The sequence below is a fragment of the Geotrypetes seraphini genome, chromosome 2, assembly GCF_902459505.1.
Source record: "Geotrypetes seraphini chromosome 2, aGeoSer1.1, whole genome shotgun sequence".
Taxonomy (NCBI): domain Eukaryota; kingdom Metazoa; phylum Chordata; class Amphibia; order Gymnophiona; family Dermophiidae; genus Geotrypetes; species Geotrypetes seraphini.
The window spans coordinates 501,244,638-501,269,771 of NC_047085.1; the positions used below are offsets into that span (position 1 = coordinate 501,244,638).

The 25,134-nt window shown below is 44.8% G+C and overlaps 1 protein-coding gene across 4 annotated transcripts; it reads right to left on the minus strand.

The window, feature by feature from the left end:
* Window positions 1-2,352: 2,352 nt before the first annotated feature.
* LOC117354477 (zinc finger protein 585B-like) lies at window positions 2,353-23,726 on the minus strand. 4 transcript variants are annotated; one of them, XM_033932107.1, is made up of 5 exons: window positions 22,259-23,726; window positions 15,434-15,560; window positions 13,235-13,348; window positions 3,857-4,540; window positions 2,353-3,445 (listed from the first exon to the last, which is right to left on the minus strand). In XM_033932107.1, the coding sequence occupies exons 1-5, from the start codon at window positions 22,976-22,978 to the stop codon at window positions 2,757-2,759; spliced, it is 2,334 nt and encodes a 777-aa protein (XP_033787998.1). In that variant the 5' UTR covers window positions 22,979-23,726; the 3' UTR covers window positions 2,353-2,756. The 4 variants fall into 4 exon arrangements, with proteins under 4 accessions (XP_033787998.1, XP_033787996.1, XP_033787995.1 ...); XM_033932105.1 differs by having other exon boundaries at window positions 2,353-4,540; window positions 13,235-13,309; window positions 22,259-23,725; XM_033932104.1 differs by having other exon boundaries at window positions 2,353-4,540; window positions 22,259-23,724.
* Window positions 23,727-25,134: the final 1,408 nt, after the last annotated feature.

Sequence of the window (25,134 nt, forward strand, 5' to 3'; positions counted from 1 at the left end):
GCTGTCCGGTCCAACTTGAAAAGTAAGACTAAGGGGGTTCCGGGGTGGGAGGGTTCGTTGAGGGGGGGTCCAGCAGGAGGGGTTGGGTACCCTCCTGCCGGCGATCTTAGGGGAGGCCATTGGGAGGCAGGGGAGGGGAGGGGCGGGCCCGCCTCATTTGGACGGAGGCAGGCCTGCTGGCCAGACGAGCGAGGAGCTGTCCGGTCCAACTTGGAAAGTAAGACTAAGGGGGTTCCGGGGTGGGAGGGTTCGTTGGGGGGGGGGTCCAGCAGGAGGGGTTGGGTACCCTCCTGCCGGCGATCTTAGGGGAGGCCATTGGGAGGCAGGGGAGGGGAGGGGCGGGCCCGCCTCATTTGGACGGAGGCAGGCCTGCTGGCCAGACGAGCGAGGAGCGGTGAAACACAGGTAAATAGCGGTTCCTAGAAGGGGGTACATTGGCCCGCGGGGACAAACCTGTTCACCGTTTCCGCGGTCGGTGAATGGCCTTGTCCCCGTCACCGCAGCGACTGCTAGTTTTCTTCCCCGTTTTCGGCGGTGACCCGCGGCTTAAATGCGGTGGCCGCGGGTAAACCGTCACCGTGTCATTCTCTAATATATACCCACTTGTAAGATTAACCTATTCGGGTCTAGAGAGTGCTAAAGAAGCTTCTTGTCAAATTTTCTTGTAGCCTTCCTTATCAATTTGCATTTAACTTGCCAGTGCTTATACTGCTTTCTATTTTCTTCATTTAGATCCTTTTTCCACTTTTTTTTTTTTTTTTGCAAGATGTCTCTTTCACCTCACTTTTTAACTTCTGGAATAAAACATCTATAGCTTATTAATGAGAGTTGTAAGAATTTTCCTTACACAACTCATTCATGTTCAGTTTAAACAAGCCTTTATGTGCAGCGGGCTATGAATGAAAGGTCAGGGCAGAACTGTCTCACTTGTCCCTTTTGCAATTTTTTTCACAGAAGGGGCTTTGTGAATAAAAGACTGCAGATATGCTGACATTTTTGTTTTTACAGATACCGTTAATGTGCAAATTTGCCAAAAAAAATATATATATATATATCTTACTCCAGTTCTTTAGCCTTGCGGTTTGTTACTTACAATTTTGCTCATCTCCCTTTTATCCTTGTTGGGCAGACTATACAGGTCCTTATCTGCCATCATCTACTATATTACATCCACAGCATCCTAGGCACCTGTATCCAACCCCATCAATTTTTTTCAGTATATTCTGTGATCAAAGCCTACGGCCTGGCTGCTCTGAGTAGGCCCGCTCTTACTATCGGAAGCTAAGCAGGGTCAGGCCTGGCTAGTACCTGGATGGGAGACCACTTGGGAATACCACTCCCGTACTCTTCCATGAAACGTCACAAGGTGGATTCCTTACTGTGTATGTGGCCAACTCGGTGGCACAATCCATTCATGCGTTCTGTGATCCGTTTCCTGTTGCTTTGATTAACAGAGAAAATATTTTTAAAGTTTGTGTACAATTGCGTTGTTGCCAGAGGATGCGGTCAAGGCGTCTAGCAAAGACGGGTATCAAAGGGGTTTAAGACAAATTCCTTGAGGTAAAATACCAAAATTGTTATTAGTCAAGGAGATCTAGGGGACAGGCAGCACTTATCCCCCGGGAGCAAGCAACAAAGAACACAACTACACAGCAGGATAATTGCGATCTTCATTAGATATATTCAAGGGCAGGATGTTCAGCTTGATGGACCTTTTGGTCTGACCCAACATAGCACATCTTATGATCTTGTATGACAGTTTTACAATGGCCTAGCCCTGTAGCAGGAGTAAACTTTTATCTGAGGAGTTTACTGCGACTATCACCAAGGCAAAACAAAGAAAAATCCCAACGAGACTGCACTGAAAGTGGAGCGACAAATCCAAAAGAAGGACCGTTTTTTCACAAAATGGTTCTCATTTGTAAGAAGACAGGATGTGATGCGGTCCGTGTTTCGGAAAACACTCCTTCCTCAGGGCTTTGTAATGTTAGGTGCTTCACTAAATCGAGAACCTTGTGAAGTATAGCAATTTCACATAAAATTTGAAAGAAAGAAACAAGAGCGTGTTGGGTCCTGTCTTCTTACAAATGAGAACCATTTGGTGAAAAACATTTTATTGACCTCAATTTAAAAAGTTCCTGAACCTTGTGAATCATCACTGCAGTCCTTCTTTTGGAACCGTGACCATCACCAACCTCGGCCTTGGTGAGAAGCAGATTTTTATCCTAGGCAATGAACAGCAAATATGGTATTATGTTTTCTATACTCTGTTTTAGAAGACTCATGAAGTTTTGTACAGATGTCATGGAGCTAGGTCTCCGTCTGTAAATAATTCAGCAAAACTTGAGTAAATCCTGTTTTTTTGTTTTGTTTTTATAACAAGAGCAAAAGAAATTGACGCTGGAGAATCCACAGAGAAAAAGTCCAAGAGAAACCAAGAAAAACTGTGGAGAAGTGATGTTCCTGATATAGACTTTATTAAAAAAAAATCAACTGAGCAATCCACATCTTTTTTCACTGATTTGGATACCGAAGTACGTCTCACATACAACTCCTGCGGATCAGTTCTCTTGGTTTGTTTAGTCATTCCACATATCCTCTACCCCAGGACTAGCAGGGACCCCTGAGGAAGACATCCTTGTCAAAACATGGACGTGTTGGGTCCAACACTCTCAGCGGACTGTGTCCTAGAGGTTTTTATATGGATTGATCAGTTGTCTTTTTATGTGGATTGCTCAGTTGTTTTGCTTTTTTACTCATATTCCTTTAAGCGCTATAGTCTCTCTCATGTGTATTCTCTGGTGTGATTTCAGATTTGCTTTCCGAGTGAATCTTTTCTTACATTCAGAACAGGAAAAGGGTTTCGCTCCCGTGTGGCCCTGCTGGTGTATAATGAGATTGTATTTCTTTCTAAATGTTTTATCACACTGAGTACATGTAAAGGATCTCTCTCTCCTGTGAATTAGCCGGTGAGAATCTAGGCTTGTTTTCTGAGTGAAATGCATGCCACATTCACTGCACGAGAAAGGTTTGTCACCTCTTTGGAGATTTTGTTGCAAATGTAAAATCACTTTAGAAAAGAAACTGTCCCCATACACGATGCTTGAAGAGGGTTTCTCTCCAGTATCTATTTGCTGTTGGATTAAATTATTATTGTGTTGAAAGTTTTTTTCACGTTCTGTACATAAGGGGTTTTCTTCTATGTGACTTTCCTGGTCCATTTTAAGGCATTCCTGCCCATTTAATCTTTCTCCATATTTATTATACAAAAGTGGCTTCTCCTCCGTATGGTTTCTCTGGTGCATTTCTAGAACGTCTTTCTGAGTGAAGGTTTTTGCACATTCTTTACAGGAAAATGGTCTCTCCCCCTTCTTATGTTTTACCGTTAGATTACATTTATTTTCAAAGAGTGTGTCACTTTTAGAAGACGAAAATGTTTTTTCATCTGGGTGGATTCTTGGGTGCATTTCTAAAGTTGTTTTCTGAATGAAGAATTCTGCACATTCTTTACAGGAAAATGGTCTCTCTCCTGTGTGAATTCTATGGCGTAACAGATGGATTTTCTGGTGCACTTTTAAACTTGTCTTCCGAGTAAACCTTCTTCCACATGTAGTACATGATAGCGATCTCTCTGTATCATGGACTTTCTGGTGTTTTATTAGAGTATGCTCCCTGGTGAAACTTTTCTGGCATTTAGAACAAGAAAAAGGCCTCAGTTTTGTGAATATTTTCTGTTCTTCCTGTAGGTTGCTCATTCCACTGAAAGTTCTCCTACTATCTGTACCTGTGGATGGTCTCTCTTCAGTGTAAGATTTTTCAAAGGGTGTGTCACTTTTAGAAGAAAATGTTTTTTTATCTGGGTGGATTCTTGGGTGCATTTCTAAAGTTGTTTTCTGAATGAAGAATTCTGCACATTCCTTACAGGAAAATGGTCTCTCTCCTGTGTGAATTCTATGGCGTAACAGATGGATTTTCTGATGCACTTTTAAACTTGATTTCTGAGTAAACCTTCTTCCACATGTAGTACATGATAGTGATCTCTCTGTCTCATGGACTTTCTGATGTTTTATTAGAGTATGCATCCTGGTGAAACTTTTCTGGCATTTAGAACAAGAAAAAGGTCTCTCTTTTATGAGCATTTTCTTTTCTTCCTGTAGGTTGCTCATCCCACTGAAGATTCTCCTACTATCTGTACTTGTAGATTGTCCCTCTTCGATGTGAGATCCCTGATGCACGTTCAGAGCTACAGAATCCATAAGGAGCATCCCACATACATCACATAAACATCTCTGTCCTTTTATGTGTTTCTCCCTCGCGAGTGTGACATTATTGGCAATTTGCACACATACAGTAGAATTCCCGGCCGAGTCTCCTGTTGAAGTTCTTCGTTTTTTCCCTAGGATGTATTGATCCCTGCAATTTCCTTCCCAGCCTGAGCATGAAGAAACATCTTCTCCGCCTCCTTCTGGCAACACGTTGCTGGATTCCATATTCTCTTCCAGACATGTCGGTTCATTTTGGCTCCCTGGTTCATCACTTTCTAATAAAGGAAGATAAAACCACATTATTACATTACCACCACCCAAACCTTTGCCTCATCCTTATTTCTCCCATTTTGATACCCCACCAAAATACAGAAAACTCCACACTTTCGCCACACCCTCCCCCCACAGAAAACTCCATACTTTCGCCACACCTTCCCCCCAACATGCACAACCAACCTGTTTCATACTCCCCATGACTATATGTGTAAACTAGTTTCAATTTAAGAAACAATTAAAAACTTGGTTATTACTGTATTTCTGTGAACTGTTAGCCGGCATTTGAAGAGAAGGAACTATTTAACTATGTCTGTTACTGTATTCTTGAGATTAGCTGATACTTGAAGCGAATAAATTGTTTAATTATGCAGATTTTAAGATTTTAAATATGTTTTTATTGATGCAAACCATTCAGTTTTTTTGTAAACGGTATAAAAAAGGTTTGGTTTTTAAAAAAAAAAAATATTCAGCTCCCGCACACCAGAGCAAGCAATGGGTCATGCAAGTTTATCCATCACCCGTTTGACTCAAGTGACCAGCGACTCATGATCCATGACGAAGACACAAAACTGAAAATCAGAATTTTGTCCATTTTTAAAAATACCGCATTTTGCAAATTTTCAAAACTGCTATTCTAGTATTGTGTTTCCGTTATTTTAATGTCAGACAAACCAGGAGGATAAAAAAAAACCTCCACGGTCCAAGCAGAAACAAACAAACCAAGTGGAGATACGTGGGGATGTTGATGTGCAATTTATTTAGCAATAATGGGAGTCTGTGCGATGGCTCGACAAGCATATCGGCCAATATGGCCTGCCTCAGGAGCCTAATTTGAGTGAACATAACATAAGAACATAAGCATTGCCTCCGCCGGGTCAGACCAGGGGTCCATCGCGCCCGGCAGTCCGCTCCCGCGGCGGCCCTCCAGGTCCATGACCTGAAAATGTTCCCTACCTAACCTAAAATGTCCATACCCTATTTGCTCAATGTCCTGTGAGGTAAACCTCTATCTGTACCCCGTTATTCCCTTCACTTCCAGGAAGTCATCCAGTCCCTTTTTGAACCCCAGAATTGTACTCTGGCTTATCACCTCTCCGGGAAGCGCGTTCCAGGTGTCTACCACCCGTTGAGTGAAGAAGAACTTTCTTGCATTTGTTTTGAATCTGTCTCCTCTCAGCTTTTCTGAGTGACCTCTTGTTTTAGTTGCCCCTGCTAGTCTAAAGAATCTGCCCCTCTCCACCTTCTCTATGCCTTTCATGATTTTATAAGTCTGTATCATGTCCCCTCTCAGTCTCCGCTTTTCCAGGGTAAAGAGCCCCAGCCTGTCTAACCTTTCGGCATATGAGAGGTTCTCCATATCCTTTATCATCCTCGTGCAATTACATTAAACTGGCATAGGATGATTAATTGACTGCCGGCAGTTTAATGGTTTGTTTTCATTATTTATAGTTCATTTCTTCCTTATTTGTCACCAAAGGTCAATGAAGCTCTGTGCATTCCGGTTTCGACAATACATAACGTTGCAGCCCACCAAGCCTAGTACCGACATTCATGTGGCCCTCTCTATATAAATGTTGCTCTTCCCTGACTTAAGAGTCTTGGATCTTTAACAAGGAGAACGTCATTCCCAAGCATTCTGCCACCTTGCTGAGCCATTCCCATGTGTTCCTCTTTCAAAACCACTACTGTAATAGATAATTGTGAAAGACTATTTGAAGAAATTGAGCTTGACGAGGTAGCACAAAAAGGAATAGTGGATGAAAATGAAAGAAGCCAAGAGAGAGAGAGACATCTGGTGAAAGTGCAGGTATCATTTCAGGTATGTTAGTGAAAGAAGGAAGATGAAAAATGGAATTGTGAGACTGAAAGAAGCTATGAACTAGCTATGTGGAGAGTGATGAGGAAAAAGCACACGTGCTAAACAAATACTTCTGTGTTCATGGAAGAAAATCCTGGAGGACTGCAGTTGGCTGGCAAAATTACACCTGAGAATGGCGTAGATACCGCACCATTCACGGGAAAAAAAAAAGTGTTTATGAACAACTCGAAAAATTGATAATGGACAATGCCATGGGAAAGGACGGCAACCATCCCAGGAAATTGAGGGAACTCAGAGAGGTTCTGGTGGCTCCACTTAAAGATTTGTTCAATAAATCCCTGGAGACGGGAGTGGTTCCTTGGGTTTGGAGGAGAGAGGATGTGGTTCCTCTTCACAAACGTGGTCACAGAGATGAAGCAGGAAAACTACACACCTGTAAGCCTCACTTCAGCAATGCTTCCATTATTTTTCCAACAACCGAAGGAGAGGATAGTAAAATTCCTAGAATCAAATGGGTTACAACAGTGGTCTCAAACTCCAACCCTTTGCAGGGCCACATTTTGGATTTGTAGGTACTTGGAGGGCCTCAGCAAAAATAGTTACTGTCTTATTAAAGAAATAACAATTTTGCATGAGGTAAAACTCTTTATAGTTTATAAATCTTTCCTTTTGGCTAGTCTTAATAATAATAATATTGTAATTTATAGTTAAAGAGACATATGATCAAAAATCTGTTTTATTTTACTTTTGTGATTATGATACACATACCAAAGGCCTCAAAATAGTACCTGGCGGGCCGCATGTGGCCCCCGGGCCGCGTGTTTGAGACCACTGGGTTACAAGATTTGAGACAACATGGCCTTAGTAAAGGTAAATCGTGCCAAACGAATTTGATTGAATGCTTTGACTGGTAACCAGAGAATTAGATTGAGGAAGTGCGCTAAATATAAATTTACTTAGATTTCAGCAGAGGCTTTGACACATTCCCTCATAGGAGGCTCTTGAACAAACTTTACCGACCGAAGTTAGGTCCCAAAGTGGTGAACTGGATTAGAAACTTGTTTTTTTATTTATAAATTTATTCATTTATTACGCCAAATAAAACTAGGAATATACACAAATGTAAAGAAGAAATTATTACAACAAAAGAAAATAAACTTTTCAATTTCAAGCCCACATCATTGGGACTTTAATATCACCCGAAAGATCACACATGTAAAGAAAATTTAAAATATAACTTCTAACAAGCAGGTAGCACATCTGTTTTCCATTCTTTGTCACTTCTTATCAACCTCTGCAATAATCTCAGGCAATGTGTTTAATTTAGGGTTATCTTGTAGGAAACTTTCCAACTGAGACGGATCAACAAAAATATACTTGTTACTCTCGTATGTAATCAGACATTTACAGGGAAACTTAAGAAAGAATAAAGCTCCTGTTGCCAAGACACGGACGGGTCTTGAGCTGCAGGAACCGTCTTCACGTCTGGAAACACATTTAGTTTCTGGCCACAGAATAGAGCTTGTTTATTTATAAAATAAAGTTTAAGGATAGCTTGCTTTTCCATTTCAGATTTTAGGGCTCCTTTTACTAAGCTGCATTAGGGCATTAACGTGCGGAATAGAAATATAGAAACATAGAAGATGACAGCAGATAAGGGCCATAGCCCATCAGGTCTGCCCACTCTACTGACCCACCCCCAAGTCTACTATCCTAGGGATCCCACTCTTGGTGACAGGTTCCCTTGGCTTAACCCTCTAAAGCAGTGTTCTTCAACCTTTTTACACCCGTGGACCGGCAGAAAAAAAAGAATTATTTTGTGGACCGGCAAACTACTAGGACTAAAATTTAAAAACCCCGTTTCCGTCCCATTTCCGCGAGTCAGTCCCCACAAATCATCTGATCCCATCCACACAAGCCTCAGTTATGATTTTATATTGAATGTATTTTATTAAAGTATAAAAAGAAACAATATTCTGTACAATTGTCATTTTATAAATACAAATAATTCAGAGCAGGATCAACAAAACCCCTGTCTCCCCTCCCCTTCACATATATCCCCTCTACTATCAAGAAAACTGAACAAGCCAAATTATTACAGAATGCTACACAGAAATATCATGCTAACAGAATACTGCAGTCACACATGACAGGAATAGTTTTAGGGGAGTGCAACTAGGGCAACTGCCCCCTGGTCAGAGAGCGCCCTAAGCCAGCTGGAAGCTAAAGAAGCACTGCCTGGGTTTTGCAGTCCCCAGTTATGTCTAACACCAGCTCTAGCAGGATATATATTTCAAATCTGATATATTCTAATCACAAAATAGAAATAAAATTATTTTTTTCTACCTTTTGTCGTCTCTGGTTTCTGCTTTCAATCTTCTTTTCACTCTCTTCCTTCCAGCGTCTGCCCTCTCTGTCTCTTCAATCTAGCATCTGCCCTTTCCATCCACTGTCTGTCCTCTCCCCCTTCAATATGGTATCTGTCTTCTTTCTATGCCCCTCTCCCCTTTCCATCCAGCTTGTGCCCCCCTCTCTCCTTTTTACATGATTCATTCCAGCTTCACTGCTCTCTTCATTTTTATCTCTCCTACACCAGATCTATCATCGTTGTCCCTCTCTGCTTATTTTTCTGCTGACCCCTTCCTATCATCAATCTCTCTACTTTCTCATGCCTGTGTCTCCCCTTCCCCTCCTCTAATCTCTCTGCCAGCTGTTTCCTTCCTTTTTTCATTCTCCCTTCCCTCCTCCTCCTGTCCAGCAGTAATTCTCTTCCCTCCCCTCCCAGCAGCATCTCTCCTTCTCCCTCTCCAGTAGCAGTTGTCCCTTTTTTTCCTTGCCCAGCAGCTTCCCAGATTCCTTTCCCTCCTCTCCTCCCAGAAGCATCTCTCCTTCTCCCTCTCCTGTAGCAGCTGTCCCTTTTTTTCCTTGCCCAGCAGCTTCCCAGATTCCTTTCCCTCCTCCCCTCCCAGAAGCATCTCTCCTTCTCCCTCTCCAGTAGCAGCTGTCCCTTTTTTCCTTGCCCAGCAGCTTCCCAGATTCCTTTCCCTCCTCCCCTCCCAGAAGCATCTCTCCTTCTCCCTCTCCAGTAGCAGCTGTCCCTTTTTTCCCCTGTCCAGCAGCTTCCCAGATTCCTTTCCCTCCTCCCCTCCCAGAAGCATCTCTCCTTCTCCCTCTCCAGTAGCAGCTGTCCCTTTTTTTCCTTGCCCAGCAGCTTCCCAGATTCCTTTCCCTCCTCCCCTCCCAGAAGCATCTCTCCTTCTCCCTCTCCAGTAGCAGCTGTCCCTTTTTTCCCCTGCCCAGCAGCTTCCCAGACTCTGATAGTGGTTTTCTCCCCTCCCAGCAGCTCTTCTTACTTCCCAGCGCAGCGATTAACGAAGGCAGCCTCGGGTCCTTTGTTGGGTCGTGCCGCCTCTGAGGAAAGAGGAAGTTGCATCATCAGAGGCAGCCGCGACTCAGCAAAAGCCCCGAGGTTGCCTTCGTTAATCGCTGCGCTGGGAAGTAAAGGAGAGCTGCAGAGAGGGGAGAAAGCCACTGTCGGAGGCTCCCCAAGATCTCTCCGGCCCAGCGCACGCTTCACATGTTGATCTTGCCGGCCCTGCGCGGACCGGCAGGAAATTGAAGTGAGTCAATCTTGCCGGCCCTGCGCGGACCGGCAAAAATTTCCTGCGGACCGGCGGTTGAAGAACTGTGCTCTAAAGGATCCCACATGAGCATCCCATTTGCTCTTAAATTCTTGCACGCTGTTTGCCTCGATCACCTGCACCGGGAGCTCGTTCCAAGGATCAACCACTCTCTCGGTGAAGAAATATTTCCTGGTGTCGCCATGAAATTTCCCGCCTCTGAGTTTGAGCTGAATTGCCCCCGCGCGCTAGACCTTAATGCCAACATTGAGCTGGCGTTAGTTCTAGCCGCGTAGCACGCGGTCATATCCTGCGTGCGCTAAAAACGCTAGCACACCTTAGTAAAAGGAGCCCTTAGTGTTACTAATAGCATCATAATTATAAACTGGTTGATGGACAGATGCCAGAGGGTGGTGGTGAATGGAATTCGCCTGGAGGAAGGATAGGCTAGTAGTGGAGGGCCACGCATAGGAAGTGACATCAGAGGGAGAGCCGATGGGGGTCGCAAGGAGCATGTTGTTGACCACCGCGAGCAACAACTTCAACTAGAGGCACGGGATGGGAAGGGAAGGTGCGCATGGCAAAAGGGGGGGGATCAGGGAAGGAACGAGGAGACGGAGATGAGCGTGGGGGAGGGACACCTCCCACCCTCGCTACGCCACTGGCAGCAGCCTAAAAAGCAGGTTGCTAGGAAAGGGATGAAAAATAAGACCAAGAAGACTGTAATGCCTCTATCACTCCACGACGCGACCTCACCTCAAGTATTGGATCCAATTCTAGTTGCCGTAGCTCAAAAAAAGATACAGCAGAATTAGAAAAGATTCAAAGAAGAGCAACCAAAATGATAAAGGGATGGAACTTTAGCTTGGAAAAGAGGCGGCTGAAGGGGGATATGATAGAGGAATGATCTTCCACTTCAGGTAGTTGACGCCAGTAACGTGACTGACTTTAAGATCAAATGGGATCAACACTTCAAAGAAGAACTTAGAGGGGAGGGTTATTTGAGTGGGCAGACTTGTTGGGCCGAAGGCCCTTTTCTGTCGTCATATTCTATGTTTCTATGTTACAAAATCCTGAGTGGTGTAGAATGAGTAAAAGCAAATCAATTTTTAATCTTTCAAAAAGTACAAAGTCTAAGGGGACATTCAACGAAGGTACACGGTAATTCTTTTAAAACAAATAGGGGGAAATTATTTTTCACCCAACAAATAAGTTTAATCTGGTTTAGTTTATTGATTTATATTGCACCTAATTACCTAGGTGGATAACAAAAATTCACATACATAAAGCTCTGGAACTTGTTGCCAGAAGATGCAATTACAGTGGTTAGCATATCCAGATTTTTAAAAAGATTTATTTATTTGAGGACTTACTATACCTCTTAGCTACAAATTCCTGGAGGAAAAGTCCATAGTTTGCTATTGAAATAGAAATAGGGAAAGCCACCGCTTTCCCTGGGATTGGTAACACAGGAACTTACTATTATTTGGGATTCTGTCAGGTACTTGTGACCTCAATTGGCCATTGTTGGAAGCAGGATACTGGGCTGGAAGGACCATCGATCTGAGCCAGTATGGCTATCCTTATGTTCTGTGAGGGATAAAAGTTCTCCAGAGGAGCTTGTGAAGGGGCCATGGCCAGCGAGCGATGAGAGAGCTCTCCAGAGGAGCTTGTGAAAGGGTCACGGCCAGTGAGTTATGAGAGAGCTATCCAGAGGAGCTTGTGAAGGGGCCACGGCCAGCGAGCGATGAGAGAGCTCTCCAGAGGAGCTTGTGAAGGGGCCACGGCCAGCGAGCGATGAGAGAGCTCTCCAGAGGAGCTTGTGAAGGGGCCACGGCCAGCGAGCGATGAGAGAGCTCTCCAGAGGAGCTTGTGAAGGGGCTACGGCCAGCGAGCGATGAGAGAGCTCTCCAGAGGAGCTTATGAATGGGGTCACGGCCAGTGAACGATGAGAGGACTCTCCAGAGGAGCTTGTGAAGGGGCCACGGCCAGCGAGCGATGAGAGAGCTCTCCAGAGGAGCTTGTGAAGGGGCCACGGCCAGTGAACGATGAGAGAGCTCTTCAGAGGAGCTTGTGAAGGGGTCACGGCCAGTGAACGATGAGAGGGCTCTCCAGAGGAGCTTGTGAAGGGGCCACGGCCAGTGAGCAATGAGAGAGCTCTCCAGAGCTTGTGAAGGACGGCCAGCAAGCGATGAGAGAGCTCTCCAGAGGAGCTTGTGAAGGGGCCACAGCCAGCGAGCGATGAGAGAGCTCTCCAGAGGAGCTTGTGAAGGGGCCACGGCCAGGGAACGATGAGAGAGCTCTCCAGAGGAGCTTGTGAAGGGGCCACGGCCAGCGAGCGATGAGAGAGCTCTCCAGAGGAGCTTGTGAAGGGGCCACGGCCAGTGAACGATGAGAGAGCTCTCCAGAGGAGCTTGTGAAGGGGTCACAGCTAGTGAACGATGAGAGAGCTCTCCAGAGGAGCTTGTGAAGGGGCCACGGCCAGCGAGCGATGAGAGAGCTCTCCAGAGGAGCTTGTGAAGGGGCCACGGCCAGCGAGCGATGAGAGAGTTCTCCAGAGGAGCTTGTGAAGGGGCCACGGCCAGTGAGCGATGAGAGAGCTCTCCAGAGGAGCTTATGAATGGGGTCACAGCCAGTGAGCGATGAGAGAGCTCTCCAGAGGAGCTTATGAATGGGGTCACAGCCAATGAACGATGAGAGAGCTCTCCAGAGGAGCTTGTGAAGGGGTCACGGCCAGTGAACTATGAAAGAGCTCTCCAGAGGAGCTTGTGAAGAGGCCACGGCATGTGAGCAATGAGAGAGCTCTCCAGAGGAGCTTATGAATGGGGTCACAGCCAGTGAGCAATGAGAGAGCTCTCCAGAGGAGCTTATGAATGGGGTCACAGCCAATGAACGATGAAAGAGCTCTCCAGAGGAGCTTGTGAAGGGGTCACGGCCAGTGAACTATGAGAGAGCTCTCCAGAGGAGCTTGTGAAGAGGCCACGGCATGTGAGCAATGAGAGAGCTCTCCAGAGGAGCTTGTGAAGGGGCCACGGCCAGTGAGCAATGAGAGAGCTCTCCAGAGGAGCTTGTGAAAGGGTCACGGCCAGTGAGCAATGAGAGCTCTCCAGAGGAGCTTGTGAAGGGGCCACGGCCTGTGAGCGATGAGAGAGCTCTCCAGAGGAGTTTGTAACAGGGTCTCTGCAGTTCTCAGCTGCTCATTCCACTCTTCAACTCAGCAGTTTTACCTCAGTCCCTCTTATTACTGGACTCACCAGAGCAGCTGCTTTTCCCAGTCTCTCTTTCTTCTGATTCCAGCTCATCCTTGACATACGGCTCTTCTCTTTGCTCTATGTGGGGTATAATTTCAGGGGTGATGGTCAGAAAGCCTGCTCAAGAAGTAAGAACACTGTATTAGGTTTCCCAAAATTACTCAGTAATCAGCATGGAGTGGATAAGTAGTTTAATGGTTAGTGCAGTGGGCTGAGGACCTGGGTATCTGGGCTCCTTGTGACCTGGGTAAATCTTCTAGAAACGAGCTATGTCGGGACTGCATCTGCATATGCGCAGATACTGTCTCAATGAGCAAACACATTGAGGAGGCAAGGCTGGGGGCAACAGTCAAAGCACTGCTGACCCCACCTACAGTCAGAAACAGACTGTAACTACCAACAACCCTGCAAAAGCTGTAAAGCATAGTTTTCTCCGCTTCTAACATAGATTTTTGGATTTGGACAGCTCACAGCAAGTTACATTCAGGTACAGAGCTGTATTTTCCCCCCTCCCCCACTGAAAGGCTTACAGTCTGTTTGCGTCTGAAGCAAAGGAATGCCAGAGGGATGTGAACTGGATTCCCCGATTCACAGCCCACTGCTCTAACAATCAGGCTGATGCTCCACTCTGTGTCAGACACGGAGCTTCAACTCTTTTGATGATTTTTTTTTTTTTTTCCCTTTCCTTTTATTTATTTATTTTTTTAACACCCTCTCCGTTTCAGCAAAGGCAATTTTTTGTTGAAGAATTGCAGCCGGCATGAGATCTCCTCTTGCTCTAAGAATCTTAAGAGAAAATGGTTCCTTACATGCTCCTCTATTCTCTTTTCCATCACAGCTGCTGACCCTCATCCTCCATGGGAAATGAATAAGTCAGAAAAAATACCCAAACATAGGGTTACCACATGCCCGGACAGCTTTTCAAAACCCAGCACTTTGTCCGGGTTTTGAAAAGCTAGTGTGATCGGGACCGAGGCTGGAGTGCATCTATGCATGCGCAGATGCACTCCAGCCCTGGCCCAAAGAGACGAGGATTGTGTGGGGCTGAGTTAGGGGTGGGGCCAGAGTGGGGCGGGGCCACACATCCTCTTTTACCAGATGAAAAATCTGGTAACCTTACCCCCCTAACACCACTATGGTACTTAACAAGATATTAAAAATACAAAAATAGGATCAGAGGGCTGGCCTGTTGGACTCCAAAAACCTAAGTCCTTGACAGTTACAGTATAATATTAATATCATTTTTTTCTGTTTGTTTTATGTGAATCCTCAGTGTGAAAGGATGAGTTCTGAAGAGAAAGTTCCAATAGAAAATAACTCTATTGCTCTATTCGGCCCGGTCTTAAACCGGCAAAGAAACCATATTTTGATTTCAGCCACACACCATCATTGGATTCACAAGCGACTCAAACTGTGATTAGTGTCATATGGCTTTTGGCAGGGGGACTGTTCTGTTGAACTCTGAATTAATTTATGACACAATATCTATGGAATATCATTATTGAGTATTATATGACACTAATTACACTGAGGATTCACATAAAAAATCTCCAAAACATTTCTATATTAATATTATACTGTGACTGTCAAGGACTTAGGTTTTTGGATGCCAACAGGACCAATTTTTTTGTATCTTGTTAAGTACCATATGAATAAGTCAGGCAGGGATAGGACTTTTTATGTGCTTGTCAAAGAATTCAGCATGACTTGCTAAAATGCCTCATGCTTGCCCATCGCCCGTTCCTATGCTCCCCATCTCAGCATAGTTCCCGAGTGCCCATGCTCACATTTGCTCTCGACAACTATAGATCAAATAGTGCTTTATCCAACATCACAGGCCCAGCTATTTGATTCAGTTCAATGATGGTGGAACTAACCAAAACAGCCAATTTGTTGCAGTTTACCATATACCAAACGCCCATCTCTAAAAATAACTCACTGGAACTGGAACTGCCTCACTAGAACCCACTGACGCAGCCCTGTGCGACATCCATTCTACCCTTCCTTACTATAACCCCACGTGTTATTAACTTTTTATACCCTGGTCTAGTCACATATCCTGCATGATGATAGCCGACGTGAAGCAAGGTGATCATTGTAGCACTCTCTTTTCACTAAATAAGTGCAAGAATCACTCAGACTCAGACTTGTCTTTTTCATCATGGTGTAGGGTGCAAAATTAAATGTGAAATTTTCTCTTACCCAGTGAGATAATGGTCTCATAATTCTCCTTCATCACGTCCTTGTAAAGTTCCTTCTGCCATTCTTCTAAATCCTCCCATTCCTCCTGGGAGAAGTTGACAGTGACATCTTCAAAAGTTATTGGGACCTGAAACACAAACCATTCCAAACTCAGCAGCACCTCTGGATCATGTCCATTAGCGACCGCCTATTGCTGAATATTCAGCATGGCAGGGGGAAGGTTTTCTACATAGAAAAATGACATCAGAAAAGGGCCAAAGCCCATCAAGTCTGCCCACTCTAGTGACCCTTCTCCTTGATTTTGCTCACCACTCCCTGCCCTTACATCATTAGAGATCCCACATGAATATCCCATTCATTTTTGAAATCCGCCACGCTGTTGGCCTCAATCACCTGCCGTGGGAGTTCATTCCAATGATCGACCACCCTCTCAGTGAAGAAATACTTTCTGGAGTCACCATGAAATTTCCCTCCCCTGATTTTCAGCGGATGCCCTCTGGTGGAAGAAGGTCCTATAAGACGGAAGATATCCTCTTCCACCTCGATACGACCCATGATATATTTAAATGTCTCAATCATGTCCCCTCTCTCTCTTCGTTCTTCAAGTGAGTACAGCTGCAATTTATTCAGCCTTACTTCATACGGAAGATCCTTGAGCCCCGAGACCATCCTGGTGGCCATCCGCTGAACTGACTCAATTCTCAGCACATCTTTCCGGTAATGTGGTCTCCAGAATTGTTTGTAAGTTGCAGGAAGAGAACAGGGTTACTATTCTGCTTTTTCCAGTAGCTGCTGTTTGTCACCCCCCAAAAAAAAAAACCCCACACAATTCCTTTCTTATTCCATCCCTTCATTACATCTGTCTCTGACATATTGATCTTTCCCATTTTTGCTCTTTCCTTCTGTTCTTCCTTCCCTCCCTACTCAAATTTCATCTTTTCTCTCACCCTCCTGTCCTCTATCTCCTCTGCTTACTTTCCAACTGTTTCTCTCACCCCAGCTCTCCCATTTCTCCTATCTTACTCCTTCAACCTATTCTCTTCTGTCTTTCACCCACTCCTCTTAAGATCATAAGAATAGCATCTGGGTCAGACCAATGGTTCTCCTAGCCCAGTAGCCCGTCCCCGCTGTGGTTAATCCAGGTCACTAGTATTTATTTATTTATTTTAAAAATTTCTTCCCCCGCTTAACACCTAAGCTGGTTACAGTATCTGGCAAAAAAAAAAACCAGGTGTATCCAATACTTAACAGACCATACTGGGACAGACTGAAGGTTCATCAAGGCCAGTATCCTGTCTCCAACAGTGGCCAACCTAGGTCCCGGGTGCCTAGCAAGATCCCAAGAAGTAAAACAGATTTTATGCTGCTTGTCCTAGGAATAAGCATAATTGTTCCTGATCCTTCTTGCTTGTTACATATGAAGTGGAGTCCCTAGGTCTCTTCAGCTTCGATAAGAGACAACTGAGGGGGGGGGAGGATAAGATAGAGGTCTATCAAATATAAAGTGGAGTGGAAAGGGTACATAAGAACATTTGATATTCCAAAGATAGTGTGTCATAAATTAATTCAGAGTTCAACAAGAACTGCCGCTGCTGGGTCAGACCAGTGGTCCCTCGTGCTCAGCAGTCCGCTCCCACGGTAGCCCCTAGGTCAAAGACCAGTGCCCTAACTGAATCTAGCCTTACCTGCGTACGTTCTGGTTCAGCAGGAACTTGTCTAACTTTGTTTTGAATCCCTGGAGGGTGTTTTCCTCTATAACAGCCTCCGGAAGAGTGTTCCAGTTTTCCACCACTCTCTGGGTGAAGAAGAACTTTCTTACGTTTTCAAGTTTCCAAAAATACTAGGACTAGGGGCATGTAATGAAGCTACTAGGTAGTAGATTTAAAACAAACTGGAGAACATATTTCTTCACACAACGTGTATCTAAACTCTGGAATTCGTTGCCAGAGAATGTGGTGAATTAGTTAGCTTAGCGGAGTTTAAAAAAAGGTTTGGATGAATTGAGATGGCTTGTGGAAATCCACTGCATACTTTATACCACATTCACATCATCTGCGTACAGGTCTTACCTATCTCGGGGTGGGAGGAAACACATCTTACATTAGAACTTTAGCAAGTAAAATTAATAATTACTGGTTTGTTGCTTCAACATTGCCTTGAAAATGAATGTGACTGTTGGGCAAACTGGAAGGACCACGCAGGTCTTTATCTACTGTTATTTACTATATTATTGTTACAATCAGGGCTCAACTATGCAAGATCTTACCCCCCTAAGACATGTACTTATACCAAGAATGCCTAAAATTGTCCTATACTTTGATTACATTGTATTTCTAGCTGCTCTACTTATAGGGCCTATCGTTTGCCATGCTCAGTACCCAAAAAATGTATATAGGAATTTCTACTATTGCTTTTTCATCTTAAATTTGTTGTTCTGTATATCTGCTGTATGTGAAGTTGTAACTTTGTTGCTAAACTTCTATTCCAGGGGTAGGGAACGCCGGTCCTCGAGAGCCGTATTCCAGTCGGGTTTTCAGGATTTCCCCAATGAATATGCATTGACAGCAGTGCATACAAATAGATCTCATGCATATTCATTGGGGAAATCCTGAAAACCCGACTGGAATACGGCTCTCGAGGACCAGCGTTCCCTACCCCTGCTCTACTCTGTATGTAAACTTGTAACCCATTCTGGGCTCTTCTGGGAGGACGGGCTAGAAACTCGACCGACTAAATAAATAAATAGCCTGGAGCTTCTCCCAGCCATTTTGCGACCTTAGAATTACATGGTTCTACTGTACCGAAAGTCATTGCTGTCGGCTCGCAGTTAGAACCTTGTAAACCCATGCATAGACTAATTTCTGTACATAGAAACATAGAAAAAGCGGCAGAAAAGGGCTATAGCCCACCAAGTCTGCCCATTCCAAGTATCCCCCCCCCTAAATTTACTCCCTTAAAGATCCCACAAGAGTATCCCATTTTTTCTTAAAATCCGTCACGCTGCTGGCCTTTATCACCTGGGGTGGGAGTCTGTTCCAATGATCTACCACTCTTTCGGTGAAGAAGTACTTCCTGGAGTTGCCATGAAACTTCCCTCCCCTGATTTTCAGCGGATGCCCTCTGGTGGTCGAGGGTCCCATGAGCCAGAAGATATCATCTTCCGACTCGATGCGTCCCGTGATGTATTTATACGTTTCAATCATATCTCCCCGTTCTCTTCTTTCCTCAAGTGAGTACAGTCGCAATTTCTTTAGTCTTTCTTCATACGTGAGATTCTTGAGCCCCATGACCATCCTGGTGGCCGTTCGCTGAACCGACTCGATCCTCAGCACGTCCTTTCGGTAGTGTGGTCTCCAAAACTGAACACAGTACTCCAAGTGTGGCCTCACCATGGCTCTGTACAACGGCATCATAACTTCAGGTCTCCTGCTGACGAAACTTCTGCGGATACACCCCAACATTTGTCTTGCCCTGGAGGAGGCCTTCTCCACTTGATTGGCAACTTTCATGTCCTCGCTAATGATAACTCCTAGATCGCGTTCCTCCGTGGTCCTAACCAAGGTCTCACCATTTAGTACATAAATTCTACGCGGGTTTTTCTTGCCCAAGTGCATTATCTTGCATTTTTTAGCATTGAAGGCTAGCTGCCAAGTATTTGACCATTGTTCCAGCAGCAGTAGGTCGTGTGTCATATTATCAGGTAATAAGCATCTGCCTACTATGTTGCAAAGTTTGGCGTCGTCGGCGAACAGTGATACCCTTCCTCTAAGTCCTTGCGTCATATCTCTTATGAATAAGTTGAATAGAATCGGGCCCAGGACCAATCCCTGTGGCACTCCACTGATCACGTCCAACGCTTCGGATGGAGTACCGTTCACCACCACCTTCTGAAGTCTGCCGCTCAGCCAATCCCCAATCCATGTAGTTAGAATGTCTCCTAATCCTATCGATTTTAGCTTGTTCAGTAATCTTCGATGAGGGACGCTATCAAATGCTTTGCTGAAGTCCAAATATACCACGTCCAGTGACTCTCCGACGTCCAGTTGTCTAGTAACCCAGTCAAAAAAGCTAATCAGATTAGATTGGCATGATCTACCTTGGGTGAACCCGTGTTGGTGTGGATCACGTAGTTTTTCTTCATCTAGGATTGTAATTTCTTATGAAATGAAGGAACGGTTAAGTTGCAATAAATCTTTGTGAGTGTTGTAACATTTACATGTCAGATAGAACCTGGAAGTCATCGGAGTTAAAAATACTGAAAATTGTCACTTAATACCCTATAATTCTAAGGTCGCAATTTACATCACTTTGAATGGCAGGCAGAGTGCATTTTATTTATAAATTCTATGTTTTCTTATGGATGTTATTTTATAATCTGCTTGATTCAGGTAAAATTAAATATGCAAATCAATAAATTAATTAATTCATATGCTAGTGTTCAAAGGTTGGAGGGAAGTGCTCTAGAACTTGTGCTGTGTGTTCACAGTTTTTGAGAATTGCAAAGTGATAGCAGCAGCAGAGAAGAAAGGAGGCAGGACCAATATGATAGATAGGGAAGAGGTGGGAAGAGACGCTGAATGTGGCAGGGTTAGAGAATGGTAGGGGAGATGCTGGACTACAGAGGGGTAGGGAGGGGGAGATGCTAGACAGGGGGAGGAGAAGGTAAGGCAGATGGTTCACGTAGGATAATGCTTCTCCGACTTCTGCTGGAGGCACACCTTGCCAGTCAAGTTTTCATAATTATCACAAACAATATGCATGACAGATTGGTGTAAACTGGGTTTCTACTATATACAAATTTATTTCATGCATATTCATTACAACAGTCCTGAAAACTTAACTGAGTAGTTGGACCTCCAGGAAAGGATTAAGAGCTACTAACCAGCCCTACCAACTGGGTTTGGGTCTCAGTGCCCCATCTTATTAGGCTACCGCTCTGTGGGTAGGCTTTGAAATTTTTCAGCAGATTCAGGGGTTACAGAAAACATTACTCTACGGCAGGGGTGTCAAAGTCCCTCCTTGAGGGCCACAATCCAGTCGGGTTATCAGGATCTACCCCAATGAATGTGCATGAGCTCTATTAGCATACAATGAAAGCAGTGCATGCAAATAGATCTCATGCATATTCATTGGGGAAATCCTGAAAACCCGACTGGATTGTGGCCCTTGAGGAGGGACTTTGACACCCCTGCTCTATGGTAAAGGGGATGGGACTTAATATACCACTTTTTCTGTGTCGTTTACACAATCAAAGCAGTTTACATAGTTTAGACAGGTACTTATTTTGTACCTGGGGCAATGAAGTGTTAAGTGAGTTGCCCAAAGTCACAAGGAGCTGCTGGGTGAATCAAAATCACAACCTCAGGGGGCTGAGGCAGCTGCTCTAACCACTAGGCCACTCCCCCACTGCGCAGAAGCGGACAGTCAACAGCAGTTTACGTACTGAAGACAATTGCTCACTGATATCTACCGCGTGAATTATATTCCCTCAACATTGAGCAAGTCATTCATATATTCTAGGAGCATTGCTCACAGATTTGACATGGTCACTCACAAAAATACTTGCAAATCTGGAAGATTGTTAGCTTTTAAAACTTATTGTTCACTTGAAAACATTTTTTTTAGAACTTGTCACTCACATGAAAAAAATGTGCACGTACCCAGCCAATTCTTAGAGCAGGGGTGTCACAGTCCCTCTTCAAGGGCCGCCATCCAGTCGGGTTTCCAGGATTTCTCCAATGAATATGCATGAGATCTATTCGCATGCACTGCTTTCATTGTATGCTAAGAGGTCTCATGCACATTCATTGGGGAAATCCTGAAAACCCGACTGGATTGCGGCCCTCCAGGGGACTTTGCCACCCCTGCCTTAGAGGGAGCATTGGTGAGCAGCGTAGTAAGTGGCCTTTTACCTAACCCACAGCAATACAAAGCTATGCACCAATGTCTACTGTGCAGGAACATGAGAAACCTACAACAGAGAGCCCACGTGGTCTGTAGTAGTAGCTTGAATCTCACCACATCCAACCCGATCTATCTGCCTCTGATAATAAAATACTATTAAAATTTATTCCCTGGTGTTTAGCAGCACCTTCCTCCCCTGACATGACCATCCCTTCCACCAACTCGACAAAGAAAAATCCCTGACGTTTAGCACGTACCCTGACCCAATTCCTCTTCACCCCTAGTTTAGTGACACCCTGCCTGCCCTTCAAAAAAAAAAAAAAAAATCAATTCCCTGGTGTCTAGTGGCACTCCCAACCCCAACGCCCCCCAAACCTTAGTGAGGAAGGAGCGATGCCCACTTGCTCCTGCTTATGCATCACAATCTTTGAACATGGTAGCCCCACTGGATGAATCCTGGGCTGCACCAAGTGGATTGGTCTTCCACATAAGGAAATTTTCCCCTTATTTGGTAGTGTGGGCATAGACTACCAAACAAAGAGAAAAATTCCCTTCTGTGGCAAACTGACCCTGCACAGAAGCACTTCCATTTTTAAAAAGACAGAAGCGAGTGGACTCATTCCTACCTTATTAAGGTGTAGGGTAGGAGGGGGTGTACTAGACACCAGGGATTTTTAGTTTCTTAACTGGTAGGACGGTACGTCAATATGGGGCAAGGGGTGAGATCTTGACTGATTTTTTTTTTTATGTCTCCATTCTAGGCACTGACAAGAAGCTGTAACAGTAATTTGTATGCTCATACTGCATACTGATGGTGGTGGAGTTTCGCTAATTTCACAGTGGAAGCCATGCGCTGAGCTAACTCTCCTGCATGGCTTTCTGTATCAGACCCACAGTTCTCTGCTTATAGAAAAAAATTACCTTAGCTGGAAGCTGAAGAGAAAATTGGACATCACATTTTAAAGGTTCCAGGCAATGAGTCACGGCTCTTCGATCATCTGAAGTTTGTGGCAAGAAATCCGGAAATGATCCCAACTTTGATTCCTTGTAATCTAAATCTCTGTGTTGTCTGTATGCTGGCATTACATTACATTTCTCTGCAAAGTTTAGGATTCTTGCTACCACTGGAAGAGCCATGTTATCTTCTCTGATAACACCCACTCTGTTGGTCCATTCCATTTTAAGTGGTATGTCTGTATTTCTTAAGCCCAGTTTACTTGAGAGCCATTTTTCAAATATTTGGAGTAATTCATCATCTTTAACAACCTCTGGTAGACTTATCAATCTGCTATTGTTTCTTCCTTCACAATGTTCTTGGTCATTAATTCTTTCCAACAGTCTTATATTCTGAGCTTCCAGCATTTTTATTCTTCCTTGCAGAATCTGCATTAGCTTCTCTTGCCACGATATGTGTTTCTCTAATTCTGCAGTCTTAATCATATGGCCGTCTAATCTCGCTTTCATTTCATCAATCGAAGACTGCATCTTGAATAACTGATACTCCAGCTCTGCAGAAACGCTCTGCGAGACTTCGCTAGTGAACTCTGGAAATTTTAGGAGTGGCACCTTGCTTTTTTCACTCGTAAACTTTCGAGTCTTTGCTAAGATAGCGTTATTGCTTTTGTGCACAAAGGTATCCATGCTTAGACACAATAGTGAAATGATTTAAGGATAGCTGACTAAGCAAAAATTCGATTTAGAGACTCAGATCGGCCTCACTTTCCTTGCTCTATCTGCCAGTTGAGGATTTCTGGACAGGTTGTCTTTTTTTCCTCTTAACCTGAATAGGTGCTGTTATTACCGAGGCTTTTGTCATTCTTTCTGCCAATTTTCCAGCTCTACTTTCTCTGTCTCAAAAGGATCCACAACCCTCTGCAGGAGGGTCTCCTTGGTTTGGGGGGGGGGGCCACCCTGGGCGACATTAGGGGGTGCGGGTGGACAGAGAGCACTGAACACTTCCTGTTGCTCGTCTCTTCTCCTTCTTCTTGGATTGCCTGCAAGTGATGTTAGAGAGGTTGGGGGCCAGTCGTCACTTGCTCTTTTTGACCCACTCTGTAGGTTTCAAACAGCGCAGCAGAAACGTTAAACAGTCTATGTGAGCCGGGGGCAATCTCCTATCTGAGCAGAAGCTCCTGCAGCCCTTTTCCTCTCTGCTTTTGCGGCTCTGCAGGATTAGAAATGACCGGGGGGGGGGGGGGCTCTGTCTCTGGCTAAGTGTTGGTGAGAGAAGGAACGCCAGCTGAAAGGCTGCAGGAGAGAGAGAGAAAGAGTCTCTGCTCCCTTCCTTGTCTCCCTCTTGCCCCGAAGCAACTTCTCCTTCCTGGCGCGCACTGATGACGTCAGGAGTGGAAGGCCCTCTTGTGCTGGCGCACACTGATGAGCTGTAACCTAGGAGCCGGCCATGCAACAAGGAGTCTGAGCAATTGTGTTTGCATGTAGGATTTTTCACTTAACAGAGAGCGGGAGAGAGAAGATTGTTTGGGGAGTTTGGTTTTGCTCTTGTATAATTCCCTTAACTGCTGCACTTTAATATTTGAAGGTCCAACAGAATAGAGAGATAATTAATTAACCCTTTATTTGGCATTGTTGCTCGGATGCAACATAATAACATAAGAATTGCTGCTGCTGGGTCAGACCTGTGGTCCATCGTGCTCAGCAGTCCACTCACGCGGCGGCCCTTAGGTCAAAGACCAGTGCCCTATTTGAGTCTAGCCTTACCTGCTTACGTTCTGGTCCAACAGGAACTTATCTAACCTTTTCTTGAATCCCTGAAGGGCAGGGTAGGATTAATTCATCGAGGGCCCCTAGGCACACAAGTGCACTGGGCCCCCTGCCCCGCCACGCCCCACCATGCGCCCAGGCGGAGTCAGGAAGCTGTATCAGAGGAAAGCTTTGGCCAATTCCCGTTGATGCTGAAGGGGCCCATCGCCGTTTGGAAAAAACAATGTTGATGCCCTCCTTCATCGGGCCCCCCTGACCATTTCGGACCCTAGGCACGTGCCTACTTGGCCTATTGATTAATCCTGCCCTGCTGAAGGGTGGTTTCCCCTATAACAGCCTCTGGAAGAGCGTTCCAGATTTCTACCCTTCTCTGGGTGAAGAAGAAGGATGGACCACTCAGGTCTTTATCTGCCGTCATTTACTATGTTACTAACTTCCTTATGTTTGTATGGAATCTATCCCCTTTTAACTTTAGAAAGTGCCCTCTCGTTCTCTCTACCTTGAAGAGGGTGAACAATCTCTCTTTCTCTACTAAGGGCTCCTTTTATCAAGCCGCGCTAGTGGGGTTAGCGCGTCGGACATTTCATCACGCGCTAATTCCCGCGGCCGGCTAAAAAACTGGCGCCTGCTCAATGCAGGCGTTAGCGGCTAGCGTGGCAGGCGGTTTAACACACGTTAAACCCCTACCGCAGCTTGATAAAAGGACCCCTAAGTCTATTCCCTTCATTATCTTGAATGTTTTAATCATGTTCCCTCTCAGTCTCCTCTTTTCAAGGGAGAAGAGGCCCAGTTTCTCTAATCTCTCATTGTACAGCAACTCCTCCAGTCTGAAGGTTGACTGGTTGGGAAGGATGTAACTGACATATATTAGTTAACAGTGTCGTGGTCCCACAAGGGAAGATATTTGGTGGCTGTCCTTCAACTCAGACTCCAGACTGGCCCCAAATGCCTTTTACTTGGCACTGTTGCTCTCAAGTTTAACATCAATTTAGTAAAGCAGCCATTTTACCATCTGCCAATTAAAAGGTTAATTTTCTATACCGTTCTCCAGGGGAGCTTCAGAGCGGTTTACATGA

What these genes read in the sequence shown, in the direction of transcription:
- LOC117354477 (XM_033932104.1), bottom strand. Translation starts at nt 22,978, where the DNA reads ATGGATACCTTTGTGCACAAAAGCAATAACGCTATCTTAGCAAAGACT. An exon ending in CTCTTCAGCTTCCAGCTAAG is followed by an intron (nt 15,561 to 22,258) that starts GTAATTTTTTTC and finishes TTTGTGTTTCAG; the next exon opens with GTCCCAATAACTTTTGAAGA. An exon ending in TGGGAAAAGCAGCTGCTCTG is followed by an intron (nt 4,541 to 13,234) that starts GTGAGTCCAGTA and finishes TTCCTTTATTAG; the next exon opens with AAAGTGATGAACCAGGGAGC.